General features: G+C 40.4%; 1 protein-coding gene across 3 annotated transcripts in view; it reads right to left on the bottom strand.

Moving 5' to 3' along the window:
- abl2 (c-abl oncogene 2, non-receptor tyrosine kinase) overlaps positions 1-16,233 on the bottom strand; it is a 42,617-nt gene that overhangs the window by 19,729 nt on the left and 6,655 nt on the right. The window contains exon 1 of one of the 3 annotated variants that reach the window (XM_061683285.1): positions 973-1,384. The exons of the other annotated variants lie outside the window; for them this stretch is intronic. Coding sequence (XP_061539269.1) covers positions 973-1,045 — 73 coding nt within the window. The 5' untranslated portion in view covers positions 1,046-1,384. Of the gene's footprint in view, positions 1-972; positions 1,385-16,233 lie in introns of those variants that run through there. 3 annotated transcript variants of the gene reach the window in all.

Here is a 16,233-nt window from a genome sequence, read left to right as displayed (position 1 = left end):
TTGGTTCCACATGCTACCTATGCCGCCACCTTCTTGATCGATTTTGCAGTATAATTAAATGTATCATCTGGTCATCTAGGTCCATTTATTCTAGCTGTTCCACGGTTGCCATAGTTGTTCCTTGTTCCGGAAAGTAAAAACAGCTACCAGAAATGGCCATAAAATGCAGAGGAAACTCCACCCTGTGGTGTACCAGCCGTAGCGACACACCGACTTGGAGGAGAACTGCAGGACATTTTCAAAACAGCGCGCGTGCGTTGTGCTCGAGTATAAAGGCAAACTAAACTGTGTGCGGGATAGCCACAGTGATGTCAGCGCTGTCGCCGCCCTCGCGAGTATAAAGATGCCTTAACTACCATGCAGAGCAAGCATTTTCACTACTGTTCCATCGGCTGGGTTGCTGCTACCCCTTGGCCCCAAAACAATTGGACTTTAAAAGCAAAAATAAATCTATACCGATACCCAGAACTGCACCAAAATTCAATGGCTTCTTTCTTGGCCGAACTCCCCTTACAAAGTTTTATAACGATGATGCATGAGCCAAAAACCTTCTTTAAAATAACCAACAGGAAGTTTTTCACACTCTACACCAGGTTGAATCACAAAACGATTATTAGGCATACTGTTACCATTTAACAAAGAAACACAAAAAAACAAAACAAACAAACAAAAAAAGACCCTGATCTTTCATTTCACAACCAAAGAGAGTCAGTAGGCTAATTGTTTTGCTTTAGAATCATTGCTATCAGAAGGTACATAAAATGGAAGATTATGCTTCACTTAATATACTGTACACATTATTTCATTGTTCAGCCAGAGTTGTTAGTGTAAACAGCATGGTGGTGGCATATGCTGCATATAAATAGTGACTGGACAAAGGACCAAAAAATGAACCAAATATTTCTCTCGCCTACACATCGCAATGAATCATCTTGTATGTCCACTGTTCCAAAACACACACAATATGCCCACCTTTGTGCTGGACCAGCATGCACTGCAATGCGGCACTGGCCGTGACCTGGCTTAGCCACAGTTCCCAGTACATCTTCTGCCCCAGTATGGTTCTCTACCAGTCCTGCACACTGTGGGATTCTTGATCTGGCTCCAAGTAGCTGATCCGAGGCACGACGGAGAAATGCAAAGGCGCAGAAATATCTAGTTCACCACCTCAATGAGAGACACCCACATAGTTTATCCACCAAAACTTCTGACATGAGAATCCACTACACATTCTAAAGTATGTGGAGAGCAGAAAGAGCCATGACTGATGCTCCCTGCGATGTACCACACTGTGAGGGATGGCGAAAGTGGGACGTGCGAGGGTGGGAGGATCCTAGACATGCTTAGTAGGGATCTGGGGGGTAGGGCAGAGTGTATGGTGAAGTAGGAAAGTTGAGAGCTGGGTAATGTGTGTGCAAAAGTGTGTGGAGTGTGGTTGAGGCCTCGACCAGAGCTGCAGTCAACAGCAGATGGCTGGTCTTGTTCTCCTGGGAGTGTGTGAATGTGTGTATGTATGTGTGTGACACTGTAAGCGACGCTGAGCCAACTGTCATAGCTGCTCCTCTTACATAGCTGCAGATCACATTACTCTCCTTGAGGAACGTCTTTAATGAGATTGATGCTGCACACATTAGTAGTGATGGTCCTAATATTACAAATTTCAGTTCTTAATTCCAGCATGACAAAAGTACACTTTCTGATGAGTACCAATGCTCCAATCAAACTAACCAATTTCATGAAATCTACAAGATCATTTAAATGCTTCATTTGAGATATACAGCAGGTTGCTTTTTCATTGGGCCCGAACTCAAACCTCAAGTGCTGTAACATTTGACTGAATGAGCAGTTGGTCTTCATGCTGCATATCGTGTGCCATCTGAGGGCCTTGTGTGTGTGTGTGTGTATGTGTAAGCGCATGCATATGTTTTTAACGTTGCACATGTGCGCTCAAAAGAAACGCTTTTGTGTCGAGTGGAGCAGAAGGGGTCTTTAGAAGTCATACGGGGCATGCCAGGCCTGCAAAACCCCCAACTGGGACAGCCGGGACAGAGGTGACCCTGATCCCATGGCGCACACTCGTGCCACTGATATGACATTTTTGTGACACAATCTACTTGGTTGTCCAAGTCCTCTACACAGCAGCTGCTTATATGACAGATTAGAGATTTATCCTTATTTGCGTGATCATCTTTTCTCTTCGCCAACATATTTTCTTGAGGCAAAAAAATACAAATGCATGGCTGTAGATAACCACACTGTACATCACTGGACAACTTTATTTATGATCCTGTATACAGTATGTATCATAAATGTTGTTCAACAACAGAGAAAAAAAAAAAAATGTCTTCAGGTATTATGGCAGGTTAACTGTGTTTTGACATTCAGTCAATAAGGAAAATGTTACAAAGTTAGAAGAGACACTGTTTTTGGCCCATGTCTAATGTACTACTACTACTAATGCATTCGACTTATATAGCGCTCTTCAAGGGGTTACATTTTTAAATTTTACAATTTCACGTATTATTCATTCACTCCACAGTCACACCCTGGTGGTGGTAAGCTACTTGTATAGTAGCCATCCCTGCCCTGGGGCAGTCTGACAGAATAAAAATGAACTGCTGTTCAAAAACCATTCACAGATGCCAGAATGAGCACGTTCGTGATAACGATTCATCAGGCAAAAGTACACATCGTTCAGTTCACATTCGTCCAAAATATGAACAAGTTCATGAACGTTCGTTCATGAACTATTTCAGGTACAACACTGACATCTAAAGAGGTGATGCAATGGAAAAACTGTGACCCTGTATCAGGTTTTGAGGCTTGACATACAGTATACTTTATTATATATTTTTTTTCATTGAACCACAAAAACATGCCAGGATTGTCAGCGAAGAAGCCGCTTGCTACAAAGAGAGGAAACAGACCTGCTCCGCTGGCATAACGACCTCCGTCTGATTGCTGATGTCACGAAGCTTGCGACTCGCGATCATGTGAATCACGAACACTGTTTTTCTTTTTGTGTAGGCTATATTTAATTCTTAATATTCAATCAAATAAAAAGAAAAATGAAATGTTTAAGTCAAATTATATTTAAAAATATATATATTTTCATGAATCTCACTGGGTGGGCAGTCTGTCAATCTGGGTGGGCCTGTCTGCATCCAGGCCAGCCCATAGCTCCGCCCCTGGGCTGCTGGCAATGATCAATCACCTCATTCAATGACTGCACCTGTTTTGTTTTTTGGCAACAGAGACTGTCTGATAATTGTGTGGAATTAATTGCACCTTGAAGAAAGTGAGGCAAAATTTAGTGCAGTATTAGTTGCAACCAGCAAAGGTACTGTTGATTCAGTCGCAACTAGTTTGTGGCATTAAGAACAACAAAATGGCCGACATCCACGCAGACCTCCATTATGACACAATTCTTATGGGCATCATTATTGTTCTCAACACGACTCTCCCGTGGAAAAAGTAGTTTATCAAAACCTTTGGGGAGATTTTCACATCCACAATTGCAACTCAACACAGTGATTGAACAAGAATATGGACTTCCACCAAGCTAGCCAATTTTAGCATGCACTGTATGCTGGCAAATGAGCATGTCAGCACACACAGCGGTTTTTTTCTCAGTACAGCGCAACCTGCTGGATCTAAAAGGTCACTGCCCCCCTTGACTGCAATAAAAGTAAGGCATAAAAGTGAAACAACTCCTGGAAACACACTTTTATCCGGCTCTTTATCAATATTTTAATGGGTTCTGACTCATCCATCCATTTTCTGAGCCGCTTCTCCTCACTCGGGTCGCGCTGGAGCCTATCCCAGCTGTCATCGGGCAGGAGGCGGGGTACACCCTGAACTGGTTGCCAGCCAATCGCAGGGCACATTGAAACAAACAACCATTCGCGCTCACAGTCATGCCTACGGGCAATTTAGAGTCTCCAATTCATGCATGTTTTTGGGATGTGGGAGGAAACCGGAGTGCCCGGAGAAAACCCACGCAGGCACGGGGAGAACATGCAAACTCCACACAGGCGGGGCCGGGGATTGATCCCGGGTCCTCAGAACTGTGAGACTGACACTCTAACCAGTCGGCCACCGTGCCGCCGTTCTGACTCATCCCATGGAAAATGAGTTTGTGGTTTTTCCATAATCCTAAACAACTCATCATAACATACCTCTTGCCAGTGCTTTTCAGAGGTAATAATCAAACAATCAAATAAACAAATAATTGACAATGTATCTAAGGTCCAAAGTTAGCAAGGTAAGTGTTTATTTTTAGCTGCTGGTGAACGAAACACAGCAGCATGACACCATAAATAACTCAGCAGTGCACGTCGTGATGTTGGTGCAGACAAAGGATGGCTGCCTGCCTGCAGGAAGCCCGTACTCAAACCTGAGACAATAATCCCCACATGCACAAGACATTACATAAAATAGATTTGGCTCGAGACGATCCTGCGGCAGACAAAGACAAAAAGGAGTTTGATTGTTACAAGGAGACAAGGATAGAGCGAGCTAAACAAGATTGTGGTGGTTCAAGTAATTATAAAAGCCTTCTACTGTTAGTCATGGGGGTCACAGACCCTTTGTTGATCTCAAAATATATAAGAACCTCAAAATTCAAACACTCTAAAAATTGAACAATTTGGAGAACCTGGAGAATTAGAACCACATGGGAGTAAGCCAGCGTGACGGAACAGATTGTGCTCAACTTTGGAGGCTCCACCAAAGATGACCCTGCACATTTGTATCCTAACACAGCCCCAGAGTGTGATCCTAGATGACATGCTAATTGCTAACGTGCCATAACATGTAACACCTGTAACTTCATCTGTGTCTTTGAGCTGCTACTTAACATGGACACAGTGCTCAACATAAACTGGTGCAGCATTTAGCACTGTACACGTCAACAGATTTGTTAAAAAAAAATCTTGAGTTCCCTTTTAGAATCATTATTTTGTTTGCCGGCAGTGGTTCTAAAATGTTTACATCAAGTACCAACTCAAAAAATACTTGGCTCTCCAAGTACCACTTAAAAGTCTTAAATTTTCTCCAAAACGGACAGGGCGCCTTATAATGTGGCGTGCCTTATGTGTGCACCAAGGTCCAACATCTATAAATGTTGTTGTCTAATAAGCTAAGCGTTAAGCTAATTGCGCGACATTCATCTTGGCTCTTCCACCGCGTTGTGTGTCTTGCTTGAGAGACGTCACCGGTGTTCGCCTTTCTGCTCAGTCTGAAATGATCCCATACTTACGAAATTTTGCCTTCTTTTCTCGCATTTGTTTTCTCTGACATCGCCATCCTCGCCTTCTTTTTTTTGTTTAACGACTGCTTGCAAACTACCACATCATCTGCATTTATTTGATCCCCCTTGAATCAAACACGTACGCGCCCTTCCGCCACCTTTGCTCGGGTTAATGATTTAACCACCTTGCACTAGTCCGTCTGCTCCCTTAAACTCTTTCCTGCCATTAACAGGCAGGTACTGCATATACTAATGGTATGAGACTGGGAGGGCTGACAGTCAATGAGTTAAATAAGGGGATCCCTGAGACAGAAAAACAAAAAAAACAAAAATCCAAGCATTTTTTTCTAATCAAGATACTCGAAACGTTCGAGTACTCGTTGCAGCCCTAGATTCAATTAAAATGTATTTAACATAAAAGTACTTAAATGTTTCCAAACAGTTTGAAAAGATTTACTGCAAATATATATTACTTGAAAGTTAAATACACTAAACTCTCCTTACCAAATGTACTGGACTGGGTTTAAAAAAATAAAAATAAATAATAAATAAAAAAATAAAAAAAACTTCAACACGCTCCAACATTGTGCAGTTTAAACATTGAATTGAGTGATTGTCACATATCACAAGTGAGCCTGTGTACCACTCATGGGATACGTACTCGTAATCACTGTTCCATGGCATACCATATCACAAAATATTCCCACAATTGAGGTCCACAGATTGCCACTGAGATTTGCCTATGTGCTCACATAAAAATACAAATTTCCCAACACATTTGTTGTTGGAAAATGAGTACACCAATGAAAATGCAATGAAAAAAAAACTTTTTAATCCACAAGAATTAAGTCAATTCATGGTCATCACCAAAATTCTGAAAATTTCTTACTGCAAAATGGATACATGGCTTACTTTTCAAAAAGGGGTGTGCTCATTTATGTTGCTCAATGAACAAATTACAGATCACTTCAGTGAAATGTGATACGAGTGAAATATTTTGACCTTGATGGGGCTTCATAGACCGGTTGACACTAGGGTCATGAATAATACATTTTAAGTGTCAGTGTAAACTTATCGTCAGATTGTTAATGTTACAGTGTTTCTTTGCTGAGTCGGCACTGTCACATCAGTTCACCAACAGTGGAACTTTTCCATACGCTTTTACAAGTGCCCACATATGTAATTGCCTTGTATCCACAGTTGAGTCATGTCCATGGAGTTCCGCAGAATCTGCGTGTCTCCCTCAACCAGACTTCCAACACTCACATATCCTGATGTTGAAACCTATTTAAGCAACGGGTCTTTACTGGAAACACCTGCGAGTGCTCTCTATTCAGATTTCTATTCACGAGTCATGTCATTAGGGATTGGACAACCCCCAGTGCAATAGGCCAAAGGGTAGCCCCAGGAATTAAGCTCTAAACCACAGCCCTTCTTTTTGTAGAGCAGGTTCTTAACAAGTACCAAGTACCTTCCTCTAGTTGTGCTGGCAATAAATTAAAAGTAAGACTCCTTAAGATGGTAGCGAAGACTAAACAAAAACAAAAAAAAAATACTTGAAACACTCCACTCAAACTGTAAGTTTCCACTTCAAGTATATGAAGGAATACCATAACCATTTTCTGAACTGCATTTTTATAACAATATAAAATAATAATATAATTATTATATGTTGCAGCCAGAGTCATTCACTGGTGGGTAGTTTGGTCAAGTAGTTTTTTTGTTTCTATACAACTTGGTTGTGTTATGTGTTAGAATATAGCCACCCGAAAAGCTCTCTGTTCAACTCAACTTTCTCTTGAATGTTCAGTGCAGCATACAGCAACACTCCTAAGTAAATTTAAGCTTTACAGCTGCCAAGTCTGCTGAGCAGGCCCTGTGTGCTGTGCTCATGACATCTACCACAATTGGGATTGAATACACCAGTCAAGATTCGGATCTGGATTTCTGAACCGCGAGTCGATTTTTAGGAAAAAAAACAAACAACTTAAAAAAAAAAATTTAAATTAGTTTTTTTTTTTTTACATTTATTAATATAATAAATACATTTGGCAGAGTAGACTTGCCTGTATTTTCTTCTGTGCCCCATTTAAATAAATTCCGGGAATGTGTCTTTATGAATGTGGATATGGACGTGCATGCATGCTCACAGAAGTCTGTGTACATGTAAATTCCCAGCCAACTCTCCAGCCTGCAACCCAGAAGATAAGCAGCAGTGATAATGCCAGGACTGATCCTGGAAGCCAATCAATGTTTAACAGGCTTGGCAGCAGGACGTGCCCTCTCCGACACTATCTATTCCCCCCTCCCCCCGAGAGCCACTACAGCAATATGGCTGGACCTCTCCTCAAAGTTGAAAACATTTGTGTTCTTAGGATGACAGACGCATGGAATGGTTTCACCAGCTGTACAGCCAACCATGCTATGTTCTAATTAATCCCCTCTCTTTAATGATATAAGCTGTGAGAGAGTTGAAGCCAAGGACTAAAAGACTGTGTTTTTTTGGGAACTAAAAAAGCCTGGCTGGTAGCTGATGCAAAAGCTCAAGGCAGCAACGCAGTAAAGCAGCATGCTGTGACAAAAATGTTCCACTAAAAACCACACTAATGACTTTTTAAAATCTAGTAATCTGTAATTTATATGCAAAGTAATAGCATTTTCAGTGAACTACAATGACATTCTATTCTGAGGGGTTTCACAATTTCATAAAATACATTGAGCATTTATGAGTTAACAATACAGTGAGATTCATTGCAGTTGTGTTTGAGAAGGAAAATGTAGAGTTAAGAGCAGAGGGTTAAGCCCCTTTCGCACTGCCTGTAAAACCCATCCTTTTCCCGGCTTTCTTCTCTGTCGCTGCTCTGTATAAACAACGCTGACATGGACTATGGAGACAAACTCAACCTGGGAACTTTCCACTTTCTGAGTTAGTATCAGAGTCATAACAGAGGTAGGATGGTGCCTGTGTGAAATTGTCACTCACAATTCTGGCACAGTGATCTCCTCCCACACACTCCTCCTACTATTTCACAAACTGGTGCCTGACTGGTATAACTTCACGAATCAAATAGAAACTCATACTTCGACCTAACCTATGGAATGAAATATACAGTCGACAATAAGAGGATGATCAACATTTAGCAATTTTAAAAGTCGACTCAAAAACTGGATAAAGTCAAACCAACAGCACTGCTCCTTCCGGTAATTACCGATTCCCAACCTGGCAAGAGGCCATCAGGTAAACCGTGGGAAATTATCCAATTTCACTTAATTGGTCTGAAAATTATTAATGTGTTTATTTAGTAGAACTAATGTTTCTTTAATTCATCTATCTATCTATGCCAGTGCTGTCTAGTGACAGAGAACAATAAATTGAACAATAAACTGGCACTGTAGTTCTGGCACTCGGCCTTTTATATACAGTGGGTATGGAAAGTATTTAGACCCCCTTACATTTTTCATTCTTTGTTATATTGCAGCAATTTGCTAAAATCATTCATTTTCATCAGTTCATTTTTTTCCTCATTAATGTACACACATCATTCTATATTGACAGAAAAAAACTGAATTGTTGAAATTTTTGCAGATATATTAAAAAAAGAAAAATGGAAACATCACACAGCCATAAGTATTCAGACCATTTGCTCAGTATTTAGTAGAAGCACCCTTTTGAGCTAATAGAGCAATGAGTCATTTTGGGATTGATGCAACAAGTTTTTCACACCTGGATTTGGGGATCCTCTGCCATTCCTCCTTGCAGATCCGCTGCAGTTCTGTCAGGTTGGATGGTGACCGTTGGTGGACAGCTATTTTCAGGTCTCTCCAGAGATGCTCAATTGGGTTTAGGTCAGGGCTCTGGCTGGGCCATTCAAGAACAGTCACAGAGTTGTTCTGAAGCCACTCCTTCGTTATTTAGCTATGTGGTTAGGGTCATTGTCTTATTGGAAGGTGAACCTTTGGCCCAGTGTGAGGTCCTGAACATTCTGGAGAAGGTTTTCGTCCAGGATATCACTGTACTTGGCCGCATTCATATTTCCTTCGATTGCAACCAGTCGTCCTGTCCCTGCAGCTGAAAAACACCCCCACAGCATGATGCTGCCACCACCATGCTTCACTATTGGGACTGTATTGGACAGGTGATAAGCAGTGCCTGGGTTTCTCCACATATACCGCTTAGAATTAAGGCCAAAAAGTTCTATCTTGGTCTCATCAGACCAGAGAATATTATTTGCACCATCTTGGAGTCCTTCAGGTGTTTTTCTGAAGAAATGGACAGCACCAGAGATAACTATATGAGTGTCACAGCAAAGGGTCTGAATACTGTGTGATATTTCAGTTTTTGTGTTTAAACAAATCGGCAAAAATGTCAACAATTCCGTTTTTTTCTGTTAATATGGGGTGCTGTGTGTACATTAATGAGGAAAAAAAATAACAAGTGATTTTAGCAAATGGCTGCAATATAACAAAGAGTGAAACATTCAAGGGGGTCTGAATACTTTTCGTACCCACTGTACCTATTTGCTGCTATGTGCTGTGTAAATGTGAAATTCCCTGTCGTTTATTGATGTGCAACTTCTGACTCCATGTGTATTTCTTGTCACCTGCCAAGGGGCTGCAAACGTAAACTGGCATAGTTTTATTTAGCTTTTATATTGATATTATTTATGCTCCAACAAATGCATTCGCCTACATTCGTAAGAAAGTCTTTTTTTTTTTTCCCCACCCAGAAGAGGTGTGGCCATGGCTCCTCCTGGTGGCTATTGGGAGTCACAAGGCCTAACTCACCAAAAACTTTTGGACCAATCGGGTTTACAAAGGTCTATAACGCTTGCAGTAGCTGAATATAGGATATCTCACACATTGTGTTGTGGCTGCTATGTGACTTGCTGCGGTTGTTAAGGCTTTAGCACACTGTCAAAGGAAAAGGGGATTTGTCTCTAATCCAATTTCACCCTTGATGCAAATCAGCTTAAATCCATGGAGCCACGCAGTCTCATTTGGGCAGAACCTAAAAGGTGCTGCTAGAAGACATTTTATACATCAGACTTTTATTCTATGCTCAAGTTAGAGTGCACAATAGACAACAATATATTACCTATTTGTTAAGTAATTTTTCAATGGCTTGAATAAAAATCTCTGGAGAGCATTCCAACCCCTCAAATTTGAAATTAGTAACACAACCTGAGTGCATTTTTTTTGTGAGCTACTTATTTCCAAAAAATGCGTTTGGAAGCAAGCTATTCAGATTTTGGCCTAACTGTGATATCACATGAACAATTTAAATAACCCCAAACCGATTTTCTCCACCCATGATTTGGTAGCTCGGTTGGACGAAGAGCTGCTATTTTCAAGTGACGACTGGGAAAGACGGAAACACTATCGGACACTTGGGAAGTTATTTTAAAATTTGAATGTCTTCTGTGAACATACCCAGTTCTGAAAAGCACTATAACTACAGTACCTAATATATTTAGTCAATACACAAACCAAACTAAGCCAACTTTGTTTTTTGCAGGTTACGAACACATTTCAGGAAAAGCACGGTGTGTCAAAGTGATTAGTTTCTATCAATCCGGCTGCAGCATTAGGGTACAGTGACATAATGAATTTGTAAAAATGTGACTGCAGGCGTGTTTTTGATAATTTAATTTCCAGAAAACAATGCGGGCAAAATGTGAGGTCACATCTGTTAGTGTTATCTGTTAATGTTGTCAGGTTGTAATGTGAAGTTACTCTAAAACATATGCCATGGTCATGAAAAACATTTTTTTGAACAATGTTTAAATAAAAGATATTTCAATCACAACTGCAAGATGTAATAGCATCATCAAGTATCGGTACTGGGTATCAGCAAGTACTCAAATGTTAGTACTTGTACTCAGTGATGGTCTAAAAAAAAGTGGTATCAGCATATCCCTATTAATATGCATGCCAGGCCAGTAGTAGGCAATGATGATCGATGATGAAACAGCCTTTTGACCCTTTTGAAAACAAACAGTGTTGTGTTCTGCCATTGTTGAGTGCACATGGAAATGGTAATGCTGTTAGTTTAAAAAAAGTCGAGAAATTTGAGACACATTTTCAAACACAGGCCAAAACAATACCATACTTTATAGTGGAAAAATGGCAGCTTTTACAAGTAGTGCAAAGGGGCTTAAGCTTGGGGATACCAAGCCTCAGCAAAGCTCCACAAGTTGAGGATACAAATGGGGAGGAATCACATATAATGGGTTCATTAACACAAGACCTGTAAACTTGACAGGGCTAAAGCTGTGGAGGCATCAATATAGCCACTGAGCCAGTAATACTGCACTTCAACCAATACAGCTAAAGGTGACAGTCCCCTTGAATCAGCACTTTGGTGCTCCATTCCATTAACAGTCTGTCTGTCACTCTCTCTGGTTCTCTTGCTGCCTGGCGAGGTAGAGGAAGTCTTGTTGGGAAGCAAAGCTGTTGAATTAATAAGGTTCTGAGAGGAACTGCTGCACACCTGAGTTAAGAGACAGGAAATGACTCACCTTTTCATGAGTGGATTAAAGGAGGGGAAAAACAACCAAAATCAAGACCACGTCAGAGCAAGAGGCAATTAATTCATGCCAAAGCTCGCCTGTTCCTTATCTGTCCATTGGACTGTTTTTAGGCAACTAAAACAAACAGAAGTGTGAGCATGCAAGATCGCCCACAACATTCACAGAAGAGACAGGCAGCAACAAAGAAGCATGACCTCAACAGACAACCACGCATTCCTCAGACTGGCACCATTCAATTATGACCCGAGAAGGCATCATTTGCTTCAACATGAATATTCTCTACCAAAGCTAAGAGGATTATAAAATGGATTTTAAGAAACTGTCAATTAACTGTCATAATACCTCGTTGCACAGTTTCACTAGTATTCATCTAGCCTTGAACTTCTTTGCATCTCCCTACTTCATCCCATGATGAAATAAAAAAAAACTTATTCACACGTATGCGATGGTGCACAAAAAAAGTGTGTGTTATATTATTATTATTATTATCATTATTAAGCTTGTGTTTAGTCACACATATCATAGAGAGACCATTGCTCATGCTCACAATGAAGGAACAAAAAGCCGGTCATGAATAGCAAAGACCTGTTTTGAAATATTAGACTTTTTCTGCAAGAAGATCAAAGGCAAGCTTGGCAATAATGGTGTTTATTTAAAAATAATAATAATAAAATAAAGCAGTGTTGAGACCAGACAACTTTTAAACATGCCATTTTTGTTGTTGTGGAATAGGAGCATTTGATGTGTCGTCACCAAAAGGTCATGTGGTGTGTCGGTTGGCAAAAAGGTTGCCCAAGTCAACAGCAGTCCCGGAGTGATCAAGTTATTAATGCTTATTTTCATTAATTAATGATAGTGTCGTGTTGCGTAGTAGCCTGTCCATACAGATTTGATCAAATGATTCTAAGTGCTTTTACGGCATCTAAAAAAAAAACATTAAAAAAAACAAAGCTCATTGAAAGCTTTACGTGCAGGCAGATGTACGTGACAAGTGGACCCTATACTGACAGAATATGTTTGCTTTGGGCACTTAATATAATGTTAAGACACTTAACTTTACATTAACTTGTTTTGCAATATAATATTAAGATAATCAATATCATAGTGTTCTTATTTAATCGTTATATTTTTCATATTCGGCACTAAAGTAATGACGAAAGATTCTCACATTAGCTCATAACTTGCCTTGTGACTCAAATATACTTATACTTATATATTTTATGCCTGTGTTACATATCGTTATATGTTACCTTTTACAGTAGGCCTATTATCGTATACAAATTACGAATGGGATGAGCCTCATACTTTAACCAAATATCCAAATACACATCACTTAGAGACGTTTAGCCATCTGAACAACTTCCAATCAACACCTGAATGAATTCAACTTGTATGCGTCAAGAGACTTGATATTAGATATTTTATATTAGAAGTTTTCGATCATATACATCGCCTCAGGTCAGGCCAAGTGTACGGATTTGGGACCTATATGTCTGTAACTTCGGATTTAAGGCAAATCCTGGATGCCACTGTTGTACGGAAGCTTTGGTGGATATATTTGCCTGGTATCAGCTGGCAAACTTGGATGCTCTGATAAAAAGTCACCAAAACTAAGTTTCTCAGCCAATATGATAAGGAAGTGGTTGGCGCTTTTGCAAATCAATTTCATGCGCATGCGGAAAATTACATGACAATGATGTTTCGCGAATGCTCCCATTGGTCACGTTATGAGGGCATTACTCACTCACGTACAGTGGAGCAACACACGCTGCAGTCTCTAGATTGGTTGACTTCCATGTTGACGATGGGGGGAAAAAAAAAGACGTTTTAAAAGATAAGATTATTATGCAGCACGGATTGTTGCGCTAATCTGATTTGTTTAATTGCTTACAGAGTTACATGCTGTCTCGCTTTTTACATAGCTGACACAGCTATGAACACGCCGAGTCGCCTACTAAACTTGTAGTGGAAATGCAAGCCTCATTGGACTGTTTGGTGGATTTAAGCATCCAAAGAGCAGGCTTTAATGTCATCGCTAATAGTGTTTACATCCCTGCAAGGTATCTGCCGCTTATGCTATGCTTCGCAACAGCTTTTCTCCACATTTTCATGCAATTTGTCATTTGTTTTTCATCATACATAAAACGTAAGGCCAGTAACCATAACAACCCTAAATACTAGACTTTACACCGATTTGATCGGTATCGGCCGACAATTAGCATTTTATGCTGAACGGCCGATTGGCTTTCATGTCATAATTCGCCGATCCGATCAATGTCATCGATCGGCTCTGCAAGACACTTTCTCCGCGCCGCTGTCGCGTATGAATCCAAAACCTGATTTATTTTTAGCCTTGTCACGTGTCGTGGCATAGTACTGTATCTGACGGCCAATAAAGTTTTTTTTCAATCTTGTCAGTGAAAAAACACGTCGGTGTGGGACTATTTTGCGGTGTCTCAGACAAACAACACGCAAGTTATTTGCAGTCTGTCCACAACTGAAGTATGTCGTGGGGAACGTCATCATGCTTCAACAACAAATTTGTTGAAGGAGCATGCCGCGTTCAAGCAACGCACCGTGGAAAAACACAAAAAAGGAAAAGCCAAATGGATGCAAACTCTGGACAACACCCATCCATGTTGTAGTAATGTAATGTTGATTTGACCTAAATTTATGTCAGTGGCCAATCCTTGAATGACCCGTAGAGGTCATTGATGTTTTAACTGTTGTCTAAAATGCTAGATAATACTTTTGAAGATACTCAAGTATACATACTGTACACAAGTATATATAAATGAAAAAGTCATATAAATAGACATTGTGATGGGTGTGTGTTATGGTTGTCTCGTACAAACCTGCTCCTCAGAGCATCTTCCCCACCTGTGCCTCGTTTACCCTAATTACCCCATGCATTTAACCTCGTGTCTCATTCTTTCTGGTCACCAGTTCGTTGTACCTTGTTGTCACGTTCCAGCATTGTTTGTTTCCACATCACCGACTCATAGTAAGCCTAGACCCTGTTCAGATAATTGATCTTGCCTTTTTGCCTCATGTTTTTTGGATACTGTTGCCTTTGCGGATTGCCTGCCTGTGTACCGACCACTGCCAGTTTACTAAACCTCTCTTTTTAAAACTGTCCATTTGAATTGGAGTCGTGCATTTTGGGTCCTGTCCATTTTTCGTTCATGCCACACATTGCTCCATCTTGTGATTGGATCGGTGATCTGTTATCGTTTTTTTAAAACTTGCTGATCGGTGATCGGCCCCAAAAATCCTGATTGTGTAAAGCCTACTAAATACCAAAAGAAGATTCCCCAAATTTAAATCTGACAAATCACCAGCAGGGAAAAATATCAGCTAAATAATTATGTTTAATTTAATCTAGGTACGCACTGCCTGAAACTTCAGGCAGTCTAAAGGGCAAAGATAAAAACAAAACAAAAAGAACCCAGCTTCTGTCACAAAGACCAAGTATTCTTAATCACTGTCACCAAATTAAGATGAGAAAGAAAGCACTTTGATATCCAGTGAAATACTTGGGTCCTCATTCTCTCTAAGGACCCCTTGTTCTATTATTGTGAGCTTTGAAGACAAAAAGCCCCTCTGCAGAGTGGCAGGCAGTATGACTGCTACAAAAACTAAACTCTTGTCTCTCAGCATGCGAAAACAAAACACTTGATTTGAATGTGAGCTTGTTCTGCACTCAGTAGGTCTGTGCTACTTGGGCTTAATTTTGAGACAGTCAGGGACGGGAAATCCTATCCATTCCCCAAAGTCCCCATTGTCTGCTGTGTGTCCTTGTCCACTGCAGTGCTGGTAGCAACTTTGATGTGCGGCATTTGTAGAAATGTGGCATGTCATGCTTGTATTGTCATATTCACACCAGAAGAAAAAGCTTTAAAAATAAGATGTCAACATCCAAACTACCTAGCAGTCATCTCTATTATATACAGCAAGCCTGAGCTACTATAGATATGTACTCTTCCTTAAGGCTCTTACAGGGATACCGGGCATCAAGCATCGAAGATGTTATTCTTTGATGTATAATGATAAATGTCTTAACTGCGCACAGTACCATTGCCAATACTCAAAACATTTCAAGTCAATCAAGTAGAAAGCTGTACGCCGTCATTCAGAACATGATAGTCCCTGAGGTCCTGCAATGGTGAGAGAATTTGTCATTTAACCAAAACCCTTGGGAAAAATATGCCCCTCAAGTGACACAAAACCTTACCATCATGCATGATGTGTGAGAATTCAGCATAAGTTATGAAAACTTCATTCAGTTCAAACAATTAACTTTGCATTTTTGTTGCTTTTTATGACACTTATTCCAAAAGAACGACCGCTGTCATGGATGTTGTGTGATTAACCCTGGTCACTTGTTATCCAAGTTAAGGCATCCATCCATCCATTTTCCACACCGCTTATCCTCACTAGGGTTGTGGGCAT

Source organism: Phycodurus eques, chromosome 8 (genome assembly GCF_024500275.1).
Source record: "Phycodurus eques isolate BA_2022a chromosome 8, UOR_Pequ_1.1, whole genome shotgun sequence".
Classification (NCBI taxonomy): domain Eukaryota; kingdom Metazoa; phylum Chordata; class Actinopteri; order Syngnathiformes; family Syngnathidae; genus Phycodurus; species Phycodurus eques.
Note: the sequence above shows the minus strand (reverse complement) of the source record. Positions and strands in the feature narration are given on the sequence as shown.